Consider the following 16500-nt stretch of genomic DNA (forward strand, 5'->3'; position numbering starts at 1 on the left):
GTTCTTTCTATACACATATATTCAGCATGTAACTAGTTAAAATAAGTAATTTAGTATTAATTTAGAAATCATATTGGAAAATGATTAGCTGCCTCTGCAAAGATAAGCTGAAGGCAGGAAGGTGTAGAAATGTTTTATGGGATTTTAGAAACGTGGAATGTTTAATTCCTGTGAGCTGAATAGTATGTGGTCAAGAGTTTGGAATCAAAGATTAATAAATAGTGTTAAAAGACAGTACAATAGAGAGAGGTCTTAAAAGATAAGGAACATAGGATGAACGTTCCTTAGTGACGGAACAAAGCGGTTCTTTTAAATCACAGTAAATATAGCGAAATGAAGGAACATTGGTTTAAACATTGATGAAAGACTAAGGACATTTTGAGCTGACTGAGAAAAACGGGTGATTGCTATGTTTAGACTGGCTAAGAGAAATGTATAGAGATTGCATTTGGATTGATTTAATTCAGAATCTTTTACCACCAAGCTAAGAACAAGCAGCTAACGATTCTCAGCTCTATATCTAAATTCTATACGTCTGAAAGATGAGGCTGTGACAGATGCTTTCTATTGTCTCTGATTAAATTGAGAAAAGAACTGGACCGTGGGCTATTTAATATATATTGAAAGGTGGGACATTTATTTAATGAGCAAATCTTCATTCCCCGGTGTCAGATTCCAACCCCACGAACGTGCCCATTCTCAGCTGTTACTGACTGGTGTACCACACGAGACACATCACCTGATAACAATGTTACATTCTGTGCAGTGATTCATTATGTGTCTGTACAGTATTTGTTCCTAGTCACAAGTCAGTAATAATTATTACTTTTCCAGTTATGAACATACACCAGGAAATAAGTGTGTGAAACATTGGTGATAAACAGCAGTTTATTGAAGAGACAGAGACACAGAAAAGCCGCAATGATTACATTTACATTATGTGCAAGTAAAGTATTCAGCAGAGCCCACTGTGTCCTGTAATATAGATACAAGCAGAGTCATTAAATAGAGACACATTTAGCTATATAGAAGATTTCCTGCACTGGGGCAGCAATGGCAGGTAAATAATGAGCCCGGCAGTTACTGTCAGTGCTTGGAAGCGATGCCCCCAGTGTAACAGCTGTATCCAGGCCCTGAGCAATGGTTGCTTTTAGAGACATGGCTGATGCTTCTTCCGCTGCCTGAGCTACATCCGCTCTTATGGTGATGTCCACTTCCACCGTGGGACATCCCCCCAGCGCAGTGTTTTCCCCCAGTGCTAGAGTGTAGCACGGCTGTAAGAAATGTAACGTACGTGTCACTTAGTAACAGTGTGATTGGGAATGTGTGTGACATAACGTAACATATTATTATTATTATTATTATTACAGTGACGGGTATTCATGCTTAAGGACAGTTTGTTCTTGCTTATGCCACAAATTAATTAAATGGGAGTCAGTGAGCTATTACACTTCTTTACTTCTAATAATAGGAAGTTAGATTTTAGTAATGGGTTAATAGAAGAAAACAGAATGTAACTTGCTTCCTTATTAATCTGTTATCCAGTTATTGTGCTTATAAAAGAGTGTAACAGAAACTCAGTGATATAACACATTAGAAGGCTATGGAGAAGTTAAGAGGCCAAACTTAACCCCATGTTTAGGAATAATCTTACACCCCCTTAGCACATACACACAAGAAAACATTGAGACACTTACAGATGTTAACAGAGCCGTCTTTACCCAACCTGAAACAAAACATAATAATAATTAGTAGGAGTATTGGTCCATGAAGATTAAACATTATGATGTGTGTCTTCTGTTGTAGATGAGTGAATGTTTATTAAAGTGTTTTATCCCATTTCCCAGGCATGTTTAGGCTTGTATTTAATAGTACACAATGTATATAATTGGGGAGATTGGCAGCAGGGGGGTATTACAATATAATGTGTGAGACGTGTGTAAGTTCTTTCTATGCTCACAGTAAGAGGAATAAAGGGGTGTGTATAGATATTACATTTACCTGCACTCTTCTCCCTCCAACATTTTTTTATAAGTTGCAATCTCAATATCCAGAGCCAGCTTCACATTCATCAGCTCCTGGTATTCCCGCAGCTGGCAAGCCATGTCCTGCTTAGCTTTCTGCAGAGCATTCTCCAGCTCAGACAGTTTATTCTTGGCATCTCTGACAGCCGCCTCTCCCCGTCCCTCAGCGTCACTTATAGCGGCTTCCAGTGCAGCGCGCTGGGGAACACGTGGTGAGAATGGCAGAAAAATCAAACCAAGTTTCTAATTACTAGTTACTGCAAACGTCTCTCGGTTACACGTACAGATGTAGCCGGAGTAACTGTTTATGTGAAAGTTACACAAATCTCTAGTGAAATATCAACCAAAAATGAAGATTTAAACAAAAAGTTAAAGTTAAAATGAGATCGGCACAGCATCAACTATCGGGTCATATGATTTCAGTTTATGTTTTTTTCCTTTAACATATTATTGAATATTATACATTTTCTTCACATTCAACTATTGCTAATAAAAGGTAATAATACAGCTAGATGGCTTTATAATGAAAGCTATTAGTGCGTGTGCCTGTGTAATATCTGTGTGTGTTACCTGCGCTTTCACACTCTCTATCTCTCCCTTAAGCCTCTGAATTGCTCGGTTGAGGTCAGCGATCTCATTCCTGGTGTTCTGCAGATCATTCCCATTTCTCCCGGCAGTCATGCTCAGCTCCTCAAACTGGAGATAAAACAGGACTGGTTATAGATATGGAAATTATATCACAGGATTTTGTGCACCCGATGTGCATGAGGATTGGTTTTAGTTGTGATGTTATCTGCCTGTAACAGACTCACCCTTGTTTGGTACATGGATTCTGCTTCAGCTCTGCTCCTGTTAGCAATGTCCTCATATTGAGCTCTGACCTCAGCAATGATACCGCCCATGTCCAGGTCCCGGCTGTTATCCATGGAGACAATGACTGAGGTATCTGAGATCTGGGCCTGAAGCTGAGATATTTCCTGTAACGTAGACACATGATAATATTGTGTATATAAGATTAGAGATGGGAGAACCTGACAAGAGTCGCTTTGCTGCTGTTCCCATCACACGTTCCATAAATGTAATCAAACTTCTAGCAAGTTCCATCGATTTCGGTCAATTTGTCATTGTAAAATGTAATCTTATTATGATAATTAGTAAGTTCCATCGAGTTCAATACATTTTTAAAGGGAAAGTTATCGATACAGGAAATAGATTTCCTACAAAGATAAACTAAAATATTCTCAATGAAACCGAAGGTATTTTCTCCTTTTATAAACCTTGCGCGGTGTTATTGCGCGGTGTTATTGCGCGGTGTTATTGCGCGGTGTTATTGCGCGGTGTTATTGCGCGGTGTTATTGCGCGGTGTTATTGCGCGGTGTTATTGCGCGGTGTTATTGTGCGGTGTTATTGCGCTGGGTTTGGGACAGGTTTGTAGCTGGGAGACTTATTGATAAATATAACCCTATGGGGGTCATTCATTAAACTGCGATAGTGACGATCGGGGAACTATCGCACAGAAACTCTTATTGCATTCAGTTGGAGTTTCCACATGTTAGTGCCCCGATCAGCACTATCCCAATATAATCAATAACCTCCTATGTCTCACATAAATAATGCTTATGTAGCTGGATATCAATAACCTATTGTCCGTTAAACAAGAAAGTAACAGAAACGTGTCAGAGGTTTTACCGCATCAAACAGAACTCGCAGGAAGTTGATCTCATCAGTCAGGGAATCCGCCTTAACCTGCAGCTCCGCTTTGTTCATAAAAGCAGCATCAACATCCTACAGGGAAGAAACGTGTGAAATGGGGACATGTGTGTGTGTGTGTGTGTGTGTGTATGCGTGTGTGTGTGTGTGTGTGTGTGTATGTGTGTGTGTGTGTGTGTGTGTGTGTGTGTGTGTGTGTATGTGTGTCAATATATATATATGTGTGTGTGTGTGTGTGTGTGTGTGTGTGTGTGTGTGTGTGTGTGTGTGTGTGTGTGTGTGTGTGTGTGTGTGTGTGTGTCTGTGTCTGTGTGTCTGTGTGTATGTATGTGTGTGTGTGTGTATCTGTATGTGTGTGTGTCTATATATATGTATGTGTGTGTGTCTGTGTGTATGTGTGTCTTTATATGTGTGTATGTGTGTGTGTGTGTCTTTATATGTGTGTGTGGGTATGTATGTTTGTGTGTGTGTGCACCTGTATGTGTGTTTGTGTATATGTGTGTATGTGTGTGTGTTTGTATTTGTGTCTTTATAGGTGTGTGTGGATATGTGTGTGTGTGTGTGTGTGTGTGTGTGTGCACACGTGTGTGTGTGTGTGTGTGTGTGTGTACAGTATTTTGTACAATTTGTGTTTAGTTTCAAATAATGCATTTCAGCAACATTGTGACAAATCTCCCTATTGCCTTACCCTCTTTAGCCCAACAAATGCATTCTCTGCAGCGATGCGCCTGCTGTTTTCTTCTTCATATCTGGGGAATTACATGTTACATTTTATCATATTGCAGGCTGTCTTTTCCTTCGGGAGGAATATTTATTATTATTATTATTATTTTTGCTGAGATATATTATGTATGATTTTATTAAACACATGAGTGCATAAATATCCCATACTGAGGGTAAGTTAGTACTTACCTTCTCTTTATGTCTTCTGCGGTCTCCTCCATACTGTTCCTCTCTGCATCCAGGCGCTCTCTCTCACATGTTAGACTCTCCAGCTGTCTCCTGAGGTTACTGATAAAAGCCGCAAAGAGAGGTTCCATTTGACACCTCGCAGTGTTCTGATCCTGTAACAAAGCCCACTTGGTCTCAAGCATTTTATTCTGTTGCTCCAGAAATCGCACCTAAAGCAAGTAGGAGAAACAATAATAATCATAAAAATGGCCAAATATTCTCAGCAAAATATTCTGCAGTTTGCCTGGAAGATGCAGCAATAATGTTTTGTTTTAGCACCTAAGACAACGGGTTCTGTTACATATAAATGGGCTAAGAGTATACTATTTAAGCCCTAACTGCCTCTGTAATTGTGTTACTTTGTATATTTCCGCATATGTTTGAGTTTAACACTGCAGCCAAGTAAGAAACATGCATCAAATGTGTGACACTGTCACTGGGTGGGAACCGCTGAGAAAGTGGCACATACAGTTCTTACTTACTGAGCAGCGTTATTCTATAAGGTCCCTTCTGGTGCTGGGAGACACCTTATGGTCTATTCAAGGGAAGACGTCTTATGGTATAGCACCACTTAGTAATATGGGCCAGTGTCATAAGTAAGAGCCACACACCACAGTCTGTGCCGCCTGTTTGATTAATGACACCGTCCCACTAAGTTACAGATATATGAAGTGACCTTACAGGATATACTGCAGCAAAGTGAATGTTTTGACCCCACAGATTATTTCCCATATAACCGTCAGTAACTATGTATCTCCCTGTTGCACGTTGTGTCACACTGATTTCATGTTACACGTTCTCTAACCAGAGTTATTAGGACATATACACATATATGTGCGATGTAACATGAACTTACCTTGTCAATGAAGGAGGCAAATTTGTTATTGAGACCCTTGATTTGATTCTTCTCATCAGTCCTCATTCTCTGGATGTTTGGGTCAATCTCCAAGTTGAGTGGTGACAGGAGACCTTGGTTCACGGTAACAGGGGTGATGCCTCCAGAGCAAAATGACCCCCCAATGCCATATCCACTACCAGATCCATATCCGTGTCCACTTCTCCCTGAGTGGCAACTTCCACCTGAGATCTTATGTCCCCTGGAGCCAGCACTACAGGCACTTTTACTGCTAAAGCCAGACTTTGCCTGGTGACAAGAAGCGACTTTGTTAGAAGAATATGAGCAGATGCTGTGGGTGCCGCCATGCTTAGGTAATACAGCTGAGTGTGAGCTGGAGTGCTGGGGCCCAGAGCTGCAGTGGGTAGATTGATGAGGCATGCTGCTTCCTCTATAGGGGGCGATATAGAGATAATAGGAAGTGCAGTCTGCACAGCAGGTGTAAAGTAGTCCTTTTCTTTTAGAACAGATACAGTATCTGCTCCTTTTATACTGGAAGTGGGTGTTGCCGCTCACGTAAAAGACCATTGTTATGATTGATGTTTGGTGGCATCATTTCCTCTTACTTTCATAGGGTACAATAACCCAGCCACATTATCAAAGCAGCAACGCTTTTACTAGTGCTACCTATTTCCCCATAAAACATTGCATTAAATGTCTCATTTACAGAAACAATGTATAAGAGATTATAGAAAGAAGCCTCTGTGATAACATATAAATCTGTAATTAAAATAGGAGTGGCCTTATTTAACATTTCTGTTGTGTTTTACTTTTCCAACAGTTCATAATTTTCATGTGAAATCTCTTTGTGACAATGTATCCGGTTCTTTGCCCAAAACCTTTGCCCTGTGATTCCCATTTATAGAATGTCAGTAGGAGGAGTCACTGAGGAGTTACATGACGCGCGTATTATAATGCATTGTATCTATTCTGTGTTTCTGTGTCATTTTATCACCTTTTACTAGCATCAAAATAATCTGCAAGGTCTGAGAGGACAGGATCAGTGACAGGGGGTAGAGACAATGCTGGTGCCTTGGGCCCAGTGAGACATGTGGTCCGGGACATGGATCTGCAGTTCTTCAGCCCTCTGACTCTGCGGAACATTCTCCCTCAGGGCCCTGGTTTGGACGCACACATTTTCTCTGAGTTATTTCTCTCCCCCTTGACAAGAGGATGGATTGAACCTGTTTGTCATGTGTAGAGATGGGCAAAAACTCAACCCACAATTTATTTGGGATATTTTTGAAAATATTGGTTTTGTGATGGAATATTTGTAAAAATATATAATAGTATTTTGTAAATAAAATTAGAGAGGAGTATAATCAGAGTGACAAGTGCTATACAGTATATAACAGTATATAACCCCTGATACAAAGAAAAAGTCCTTTATTTTCTACTCTGCTGATCCAAGTATGGAAGATCAACATAAAGAGCACAGAACTGCAACAACATAAAATGTCCTTATCTTTGGTGCTGGGTGTGAGTCCCAGTTATTCCCATGCACTACCTCTGTGACCTGTGAAACTCTGTGACGTTGCTGCTTTTCAGGTCATGGTGCGCTTGGTTCTGGTACTGGGGGTGAGACCGATCTGTTCCCAGGCAATCATTCTGGGAACTGAATTCCTACTTCCTAGCAGGCTTCTGAACACTGGAACAGGGATGCTGTTTTGTCTTAAAGACTTTTAGTTCAAATAAACAGTTGATTGAAACACCCTACCAGACCTGGAAACGAGGATGGGGTCTCCTACTGTATGTCTGGTGCAGTGAGTGATTTAACCTCTTCACTCCCTCCACCTTTAGAGTGTTGTTCCAAACATGCTCGTTATTTTAAATATTCCCCCTTTCATGGGACAAAACCCGACCTTGCGGTGGAGTCTCCTAGACAATGGAGAGAACACATCCAAACATTGTCTAACCGTATTCTGTGCCTGTAATTTCTGGTCTAAGGAAAGATTCTCTCATAGTTTGACACCTTCCTGTTTTTGTCTGCCTGTGACTGCACATCTAACTCCTTATCTCCTGGAAGAAATTCTCTTACCAGGGCCCCTCTATTATAAAGTATTTCCTGAGCATTTTGTACACATAACATTTTTCTCCGCGGCCATACAAATTTTGGTAGGAAATCCAACCCAGAATTTAATTTGAACCAGAACTTTTCTGCGGGAGACCAATCATTTCAACACCTATATTTTCAAAATGGATGCCTACACTTGGAATAGGTACCAAATTAAATTTGTTTTTCCCCTTTGGAAGCACTAACTGGTGCACGGGGGCAAGAAGCACAGAAATTCTCAGAAAAAGTTCCTTATAAAATAGCAGCTAGAAGAATCTTGCCAGGAGGCATGGAAGGGGGTTTCCCAGTTTACTACTGCCACCTGACTACTTTGGCACTTTCTGTCGTGTTGCACAAACCCTTCCTACCTGGGATGCACCTGCTTTTCCTCTAACCAATGCAGATTTTAGTTTTTTCGTGGGTGGATCAGGGAGAGAAGCAACGCTGGTTCCATGAAAGGTAACAATTCCACACGTGTCACCCCCTGATTCTTTATAAATCCCAGACCGCCATGTGCAGTTTTGGTTGAAGAGGACACAGGTGACAGACTCCCAGTGACCGGTGCACTCAAACAGTGTCTCTCCATCACTGCCAGAGAACGTCAACATCAATTTATTTTCCCTTTTTCTTCTTCATTGACTTCCATTTTTTTTATCTTTTGTGTCTTTCACAGTGTTTTACTTATGATGTGACCCTTGGATCTGGTTATCCTTGCTTGATGCTGGTGCTGAATTTCACCGCTTTTCATTTATAATCTTTGAACATTCTCACTCTGGACCTTCATGGTTTTCCTTGGTGCAATTTGTTTTACCAAGTTTGGCTCGAGCTCCTCCCACTTTGCTTCTTCTTCCTGTCTGGCTTTTTGTGCCACTAGCTCGGCCTGCCTCTGTCGCTCGAGTTTATCGAACTACTGCTGTTCCATCATGGTCTTCGCGTCCACAACCCTGCGGTACCAGTTCTTCCATGCATTGTGCTGTCTTCTCTGTGTCACTGGCAAGATCCTCTGTATCTGGCCCAGCATCATTGAGCTCCAGCACCTCAACCTTATTACAGTTCTCAACCATTGTGACAGTTAGCCGTGGCATCTCTCATTTGCATTCAGCAAACTTGTAGCCTTGTGCTTCTTTCTGGATGCATTAATTTATTCTCACAAAACCACAGCTAGACAAACAGTGACGCCTCCCACATCGCGAGATAACGGACACATTCCTGCCTCATTCTAATCGCAGACAGCACCTTTATAGTGGTTGCTTTCATAGTTATTGCCACACGTGGTATTCTCCCGTAGGTAAATTAGTGTGATAAACCCGCCACTCCTTCTCAAGTGTGGTTAATTCAAGACAATGGCTGCTTCTCCCGATGGTGCTTTTTGTATGTCCCACTGAAGCTCGTCACCGGTTGCAATAACGTTGGTTAAATCTACCTTTCTTTTCCGCTAAACATATTCCTCACCTTACTCCAGAACATCAAAACTTTTCCCTTCTTACCTCCCCTTCTTAGCAGCATTTTCCCCTGTTATACTGCCCTGAATACCATTTCCTACTTTTGATAAAAATGTAACTACCGCTATATTCAACGAGAATTCTCTGTCAGACATGATTTTGTGGAACCATGTTATTCTAGTCTAAACTCCTTGTAAAATGTGTTTTCAGAAAATATATACTTTTATGGGGCTATTTTTCCTATGATGGTGAGCACATTTTGCATTTAGCCATTATAAAGTTACAGGGGAAGAGCTTTATGCGATATTACTCATTTGGGGCCTTTTTTTTGGCCAAAATGGAATGTATATATATATTTAACCCTTTCATTGCCTTAGCGGTTAGCGGCTACGGTAATGAAGTTGCCTGTAAATGCATTTGTTTTTTGTTTTTGGATTGGATTCATGCCGGGGGTCTCCGGTGGTGATATTAATGGATATCAGCTCCGGAGTCTCCCGGCATGAATCCAATGCAGGAAAAATTCCTTTTTTTTCTAAGTGCCGTCTCGCCGCTTCTCAGCAGCTTCTCACCACCTTCTTGCCAACTTTTGTGACGGGACGATTTGGAGAGGAATTCTCAATTCTAGAGCGGTGGTCAGCCTTGATAAGCTGATCGTGTCTACTAGAATTGAGCGAGTTAGAAAAACTGCCAATAAGTGGCAAAAAGTGTCTTATCGTCGCGCGTTTGGCGATTTTTTTTTTGCAGAAAAAAAAATTGACGAAAATGTGTCGTATCGCAGAATTATCAGGGTTTACAGAATAGCAGTAGGCTTTTTAGCCGATAAGCTGCCAATAACTGATTTATCGGACCTTTCTGCATAGGCCCCGTAGTATCACTCGCAATCAGGGGAGACAGGGCTATACTATTTCGTTTTCCTTCTAATGAAATGAATGCATTTTAGAGATATCTGGTAGAATAGTAAGAGTTTATTATTGTTATATTTATGACATATTATCTTGGTCACAAGATATGCAATGCACACGAAACAGATACCAATGAATCCTCAATTTGTGCTGAAAAAATATATATATCATTTTTATAGGTACTGTACATACTGTATGAAGCGGGTCACAGGAATCATACTTCAACAAATGTATACAAAACGTTTGAACATGTGGGTGACCACACAGGTGGCAAACACTCTTGACACTGAAGGGGTTAAGGCTGAGTTGTTGGTTTTCGGATTGAATTCTCGCGTTGGGGGTGAGAGGCTCCGGGTCCCAGTCCTGTCCCACAGCTCTGATCTCAGTTTATTAATGTCAGTAAATCAGATGTTTTTATTACAATATTTCCCCAGAACAGAAACCCGACGGGTAACTTCACAGTGGAACATAAGATGCAGACTGGGAAAGTTATAACTATACAGAACAGTAATCCGTTCCTGATAAGAGGAGGCGCACATGGTGACTGGCCTATGAAGTGGACTCAGCAAATTCAGGTGCTGCTGAGACAGACGCTTTAACCAGCTAAGCCACGGCACAAGGTGCTGCCTCCATCCATCCCTACGTGATAAAGAATCTGTTATGTGTATCGTAATAATTATGTATTTTATTTTGATAGTGCTGCTAATGTGTACAGTGTTTTACAGTTCTCTAAAACAACAAGAAAAAGGAAGCTCATGATCCTGCACAGCAGGTTCAGAATTTGCTGGAAGCTATGCTACTTCCTAGAGCTCTTGCTGCTGTAACGGTCGCAGCACATACTAATCATACAGACAGATTTCCCAAGGGTAATGCATTTGCAGATTCCACCGCCAAACAGGCAGCCTCAAGGCCATACGTAGAAGCCTATGCATTATTACAGCACGATGATCCAAAAAACGTATATCATTACCTTTGGATTTAATTTTCTTTTACAAGGACTTGACTGGGGAGATACTCGCTGACTGGACAAAACAAGGTCATCAACAGATAGGAGATTTCTGGTACGGCCCAAATAACAAACCAGTCTTACCTCCCTCTTTGGAACCATATATTTTGCGAATGGCGCACGGGTTATCCCATTCAGATAAGGAAAGTATGCTGATATCAGTGAAATGAAGGGTACAAAATGATTGTACCCCAAAGAAAATTCACTTAAATGCACACCACTAGTTAAAAAAAACTTTTATTTATTATTACTTAAAACATATATTACTGAGTGTGAATAACTGTGTTTAAAAATAAATTAAATCAAATAACACATGCACCAGAGTCCCTCTCATATATAACCACTCCTACTCAGTACATAGTGGTAGGGTGATGGGGGCTAAATGGTGCAATCAGCAAGGTGGAAAACCACCAGATCAGTGGATAGCACAATTAGTGTGGTGATAGTGTTAACAGTGGAGAGATTAGTGGTAGATATTACAGCACTACTTTGATTTCATCACCAATAGAGTACTTAGTATTTAATATAATGTGTCACAATGACAGGGTGCTACCGAGAAGTTGCTAATAAGCACATAAGTATCATTGGATCCCTTGTAGCACTGGGTGAAGGTGAAATTCCCTCCCTGGCGGAATACACTAAAACTCCAACATATATAGGCTATGAACACTGACAAGCTGACTAACACTGTACTAACGGAGCCTAATGATGACATCACGTGCCCAACGCACGTTTCCCTCCAGCTACGGAGCTTCGTCAGGGACAATTTTGCAGTGGAGAGGGAGCAGAACTTATTTATAGCCCGTCATCTCCATAGCGACGCTAATTAAGGTCCGCCATTGCGCATGCGCATATACACCTTGTAATATAATAAAACGGACCAAATCTAAATGATAGAGGGCATAGGTACCATCAATCCAAAGAATACAGTGTGGCAAATTACCCTTGATAATGTCCGGCAGCCATTACGATCAAGTGTATTGAAATGTGGCAACTTTCAAACCGAACTTGCCCTATAACGCTATCGCGCATGCGTGGGGAAATAGATTCTTGTCGTAGTACCAAGAGTCCCTTTCTAGCCATTGCGCAAGCGTTCCTAGCGGTCAGTTCCTTGCTGGAATGCGCAAGTGTGAGCAGATAGACTCTACTCTCCTAATACATAGCGCAATGAAGGATTTACACGGCGCATGTGCACGGAGATAGAGCCTGCAATTACATTCACTCTAAAGATAGAACTGAGAGGCTTTAACCAGGGATAATGCCATTGCAACTAATAGTGGTACTGTACCTATAACAACAGCACACAGATTTAATGCTAACATATGGCTTCCCTCAATATAAATACGCAATGGTGTCAACGGAGTACAGTGACGATGACTAGAATTAAATAAAATAATATAAATACACGCTAATAATTTGTTATTTTATGAAAAGATCTTATCACAGTACATAGCATGTATACATCAGTTACACACAGAAATAAACCAAACAGGTTTATATCTCTAGTAGTATAGTTACTAATTATGGTATAATTTTATTACAAAATGTACTAAATATAGTCAATACCATTGACGAGTAAAACAGGCAGATAGTACAGAATTCACTTAAACTGGTCAGAAGCTATTACTGTAATTGAAATAGAGAAATGGTTAAATCAATCCAGACAGAGCCTAGACAATTCTGACAGAGATCCGGATATAGGATTTCAAATAAAGGGGGTATAAGTTAAACCTTCATTGAGCCCATTAGGGCTCCTGGTTTTAAGCTTATAAATCCACTCTGCTTCAATGCGCAGTAGCATCTGGTCTATGTCACCACCTCTAGCAGGACATTTTAGTTGATATATACCCATGAATTTCAAACAATTTATGTCCCCATTGTGAAACTGTGTAATATGTCTTGCAACTGGGGCTTCAGTAGAGTGCTTAACAGAGTTGACATGTTCAAGTATGCGTCTACGAAGGTGTCTAGTAGTCTTACCTACATATCTCTTCCCACAGTTGCAAGTGATGAGGTATATCACATTGGTGGTCCTGCAATTGATGAAACTATCCACAGTGAAATGCTGCGTGTTATCATGATTCATGAAGGTCTTGACTATGATGACATGCTTGCATGCCTTGCAGCCTTGGCAACGATACATCCCCTTAATGGGACTCAGCCATTGAGCCATTGCCCGCTGATGATGACTGTGAACAAGGGTATCCCGCAAGTTCTTAGATCGCCTAATGGTGATAGTTGGTCTATGACCGATGACCTTGGCCAGATCAACATCTGATAAAAGGAGGTGCCAATGTCGGGCAAATATACTTTTTATTGCCCACCATCTTTTATTATAGGTGCCAATACATCTTATAGTTTTGTCCTTGGTTTTTGGTGTATTGGAGGACAGAAGATGATCTCTGTCACTATGCAAAGCCCTGTGATAAGCCCTGTTAAGGTTATCAACAGATAGAAGATTCCTGGTACGGCCAAAATAATAAACCAGTCTTACCTCCCTCTTTGGACCCATACATTTTGCGAATGGCGCACGGGTTATCCCATTTGCATAAGGGGAGTATGCTGATATCCATCAGAAATGACTGGTTTGCGCCTAATATTGGCCCTAAGTTGGAAGAATACTGTTCCACATGTCATATCTGCCAACTGCACAATATTGGAAAACATGCAAAGGTTGGGTCAGGTATAAATAATCCCGTGTCCCCAAGGCCTTTTCTCAATTAGCAAATTGATTTTATTGAGATGCCTCGCAGCCTTTATTACCAATATGTTCTTGTTGTTGTTTGTTTGTTCTTGTTGTTGTCAGCACGCGGACGCGCGCTCAGTGGCTAAGAAGCTGCTGCATGAGTTCATATCGAGATATGGAATTCCACAACACATTTTTCAGAACAAGGAACACTTTTTACGGCCACTATAGTCCAGGAACTGGCCAAGGTTTTAGGCCTCATTAACCATCTGCCCTTCCCTTATCATCCTCAGAGTGCAGGGAAAGTGGAGAGAACCAATGGGGTTCTGAAAAATAAAATCAGTAAAATTTGTGCAAATACCAAATTACAGTGGCCAGATGCGCTACCATTGGCGCTTATGTCTATAAGAAATACTCCTCAAGGTAAAACCAAGTTAACCCCCGATTAAATCCTAATGGGCAGATTCATGCTTACTGCAGGAGGGTTAGAATTACTGTCGCATGATCATGCTATGACTGATGATGTGATCAGCGTTTATTGTGTGAAATTACTGAAATTATTTAAGTCTCTCTACTCTCAGGTGAAAGCTGTCCAGAATACCAAAGACAACGTAAAGCAGCATCATTTCAATGAAGGCGACTGGGTAATGGTCAAGCACTTTCTACGCAAGAACGCCCTCCAATCACGGTGGAGAGGTCCATTCCAGATTCTGCTCACCACCAATACAGCAATTAAAGTGGCAGAGGTTTCTTCCTGGATCCACATAACACACGTGATGATAGTCCCACCACCACCTACAGCCGCGTCAAGTCAGTGTTTTGACGGGGGGAAAAAACTCCCTGACCACTAACCATCGAGGGAGAAAGGTCACAGGCAAAAGTCCAGGCCGCAATACACAAACTTTGAACTTTTTTTTTACTAATCTTTCTTTGCGGGTTTTATTACTATTTTAGTTACAATGTATGCTCCATTAAATTTGCATAAGTGGCGTCCCCATAAGATTGACAAAATAGTAGTAGCTATTGCTTGCTTAGCCATGTTCCTTTTGTTTGAATTTATATTTGTTCTATATATTGTTGTTATTCACACTCTCTTATCATGTAATGGTACTTTGGTAAACAATACGCATGTTTTAACCACACACAATGTTACCTCCACAAGAACAAGGGGATAATTGCACTTGACCCCCTGGGAACAAGACAATGCATATGTCAATATGTGTAGATCTGTCTACAACAAATTAGAAACTATTGAATCTTGCTGGGTGTGCGGACATATTCCACACACCCCAGAAGTCCCTTCGGTGGGAATCCCTTATACAACCAAAGAGTTAAAAGACAGAAATACTAATTTGACTCTGTTTACAGGAAACAATACTGCCCAACTGAACCATATCCCATTGCTAAATGATATTCCCGTAGGAGGCGGGTATGTTAATTTCACCGGAAGGAAGACACAATCTTTAGTGGAAGTCGCTCCTCCCACTAACGAAACATGTATGAAAATGTATATACAATGTGCCAAATACCCCAGATTTATAAGAATTCAAGGGGGATGTGGCAAACACAATGTGACACATTTTTTTCAGTGATATACAGAGGGCCTGTAAAAATGCAAGTTTGCCCAGAGGAATTTATTGGTTGTGAGGCAGATGGGCTTATAGAATTCTACCTTGTAATTGGACAGGCTCATATTATCTGGGAAAGGTTCTCCCCGCTCTTACTGTTACTAAGAATTTACCCACTGGTAGACTTAGGAATAAACGTGATTTAACTATTATTAAGGATCAGACGGAGGGAATGAAAATGGGGACATGAGGAGCAATTATGGGGTAGTATCTTCCCAAACGTTGGGGTCGGTCTACTGTATAACAAATTCTACACTCTGGTCGATGTTTTAGATGATGTACTAAACCACAAATCCTCTGCAATTGATACTGTACACTAAATCAGGAACAAATACAGATTCGTATGATGGTTTTGCAGAATCGTATGGCTTTAGATTTTATTTTCGCATCCAAGGGTGGCGTCTGTGCATTAATCAAGGAACAGTGTTGTGTTTTTATCAACGACCATAGTGGGCAGGTGCAGCATTATTTAGACTCCATAAGTGAACTACAGGAAAAACTCAGAAAACACGGAGGAGAACAATGGTATCCACTGGGAATTAGCGGGTGGGTCGATTCCCTGGGAGCGAAGCTAATGAATGGTCTTGTTTGTGTGCTTGCAGTTTTTGTTGTGTTGTATATTTGTGTCACATGCAGTAAAGCCTTGCTGCAAAGGTGTATCACGCCCTCAAAAAACCCCTAAAAGTACAGTCCAGTAACTGAAATACGACAAAGATTTCTGCAGAATGGAATTTCTTAAAGGAACAGTCAACCAAATTCTTTCATCTGTACAGAATGTGTTCCTAGTCACAAGTCTGTAATAATTATTACTTTTTCAGTTTTTATATCATATAATAAATATATCAGGAAATAAGTTTGTGAAACATTGGTGATAAACAGCAGTTTATTGAAGAGACAGAGAAACAGAAAAGCCGCGATGATTACATTTACATTATGTGCAAGTAAAGTATTCAGCAGAGCCCGCTGTGTCATGTAATATAGATACAAGCAGAGTCATTAAATAGAGACACATTTAGCTATATAGAAGATTTCCTGCACTGGGGCAGCAATGGCAGGTAAATAATGAGCCCGGCAGTTACTGTCAGTGCTTGGAAGCGATGCCCCCAGTGTAACAGCTGTATCCAGGCCCTGAGCAATGGTTGCTTTTGGAGACATGGCTGATGCTTCTTCCGCTGCCTGAGCTGCATCCGCTCTTATGGTGA

General features: G+C 40.9%; 1 protein-coding gene across 1 annotated transcript; it reads right to left on the reverse strand.

Annotated features, from left to right (window-relative positions):
* Positions 1 to 951: 951 nt before the first annotated feature.
* Positions 952 to 6059, reverse strand: LOC142494801 (keratin, type II cytoskeletal cochleal-like). Its single transcript, XM_075599275.1, has 9 exons — positions 5543 to 6059; positions 4648 to 4856; positions 4424 to 4484; positions 3715 to 3810; positions 2837 to 3001; positions 2595 to 2720; positions 2002 to 2222; positions 1698 to 1726; positions 952 to 1274 (listed from the first exon to the last, which is right to left on the reverse strand). Exons 1-9 carry the CDS (start codon positions 5960 to 5962, stop codon positions 1087 to 1089), a joined length of 1515 nt encoding a protein of 504 aa, XP_075455390.1. The 5' UTR covers positions 5963 to 6059; the 3' UTR covers positions 952 to 1086.
* Between the last annotated feature and the right edge of the window lie 10441 nt (positions 6060 to 16500).

The sequence above is a fragment of the Ascaphus truei genome, chromosome 5 (assembly GCF_040206685.1).
Source record: "Ascaphus truei isolate aAscTru1 chromosome 5, aAscTru1.hap1, whole genome shotgun sequence".
Taxonomy (NCBI): Eukaryota; Metazoa; Chordata; class Amphibia; order Anura; family Ascaphidae; genus Ascaphus; species Ascaphus truei.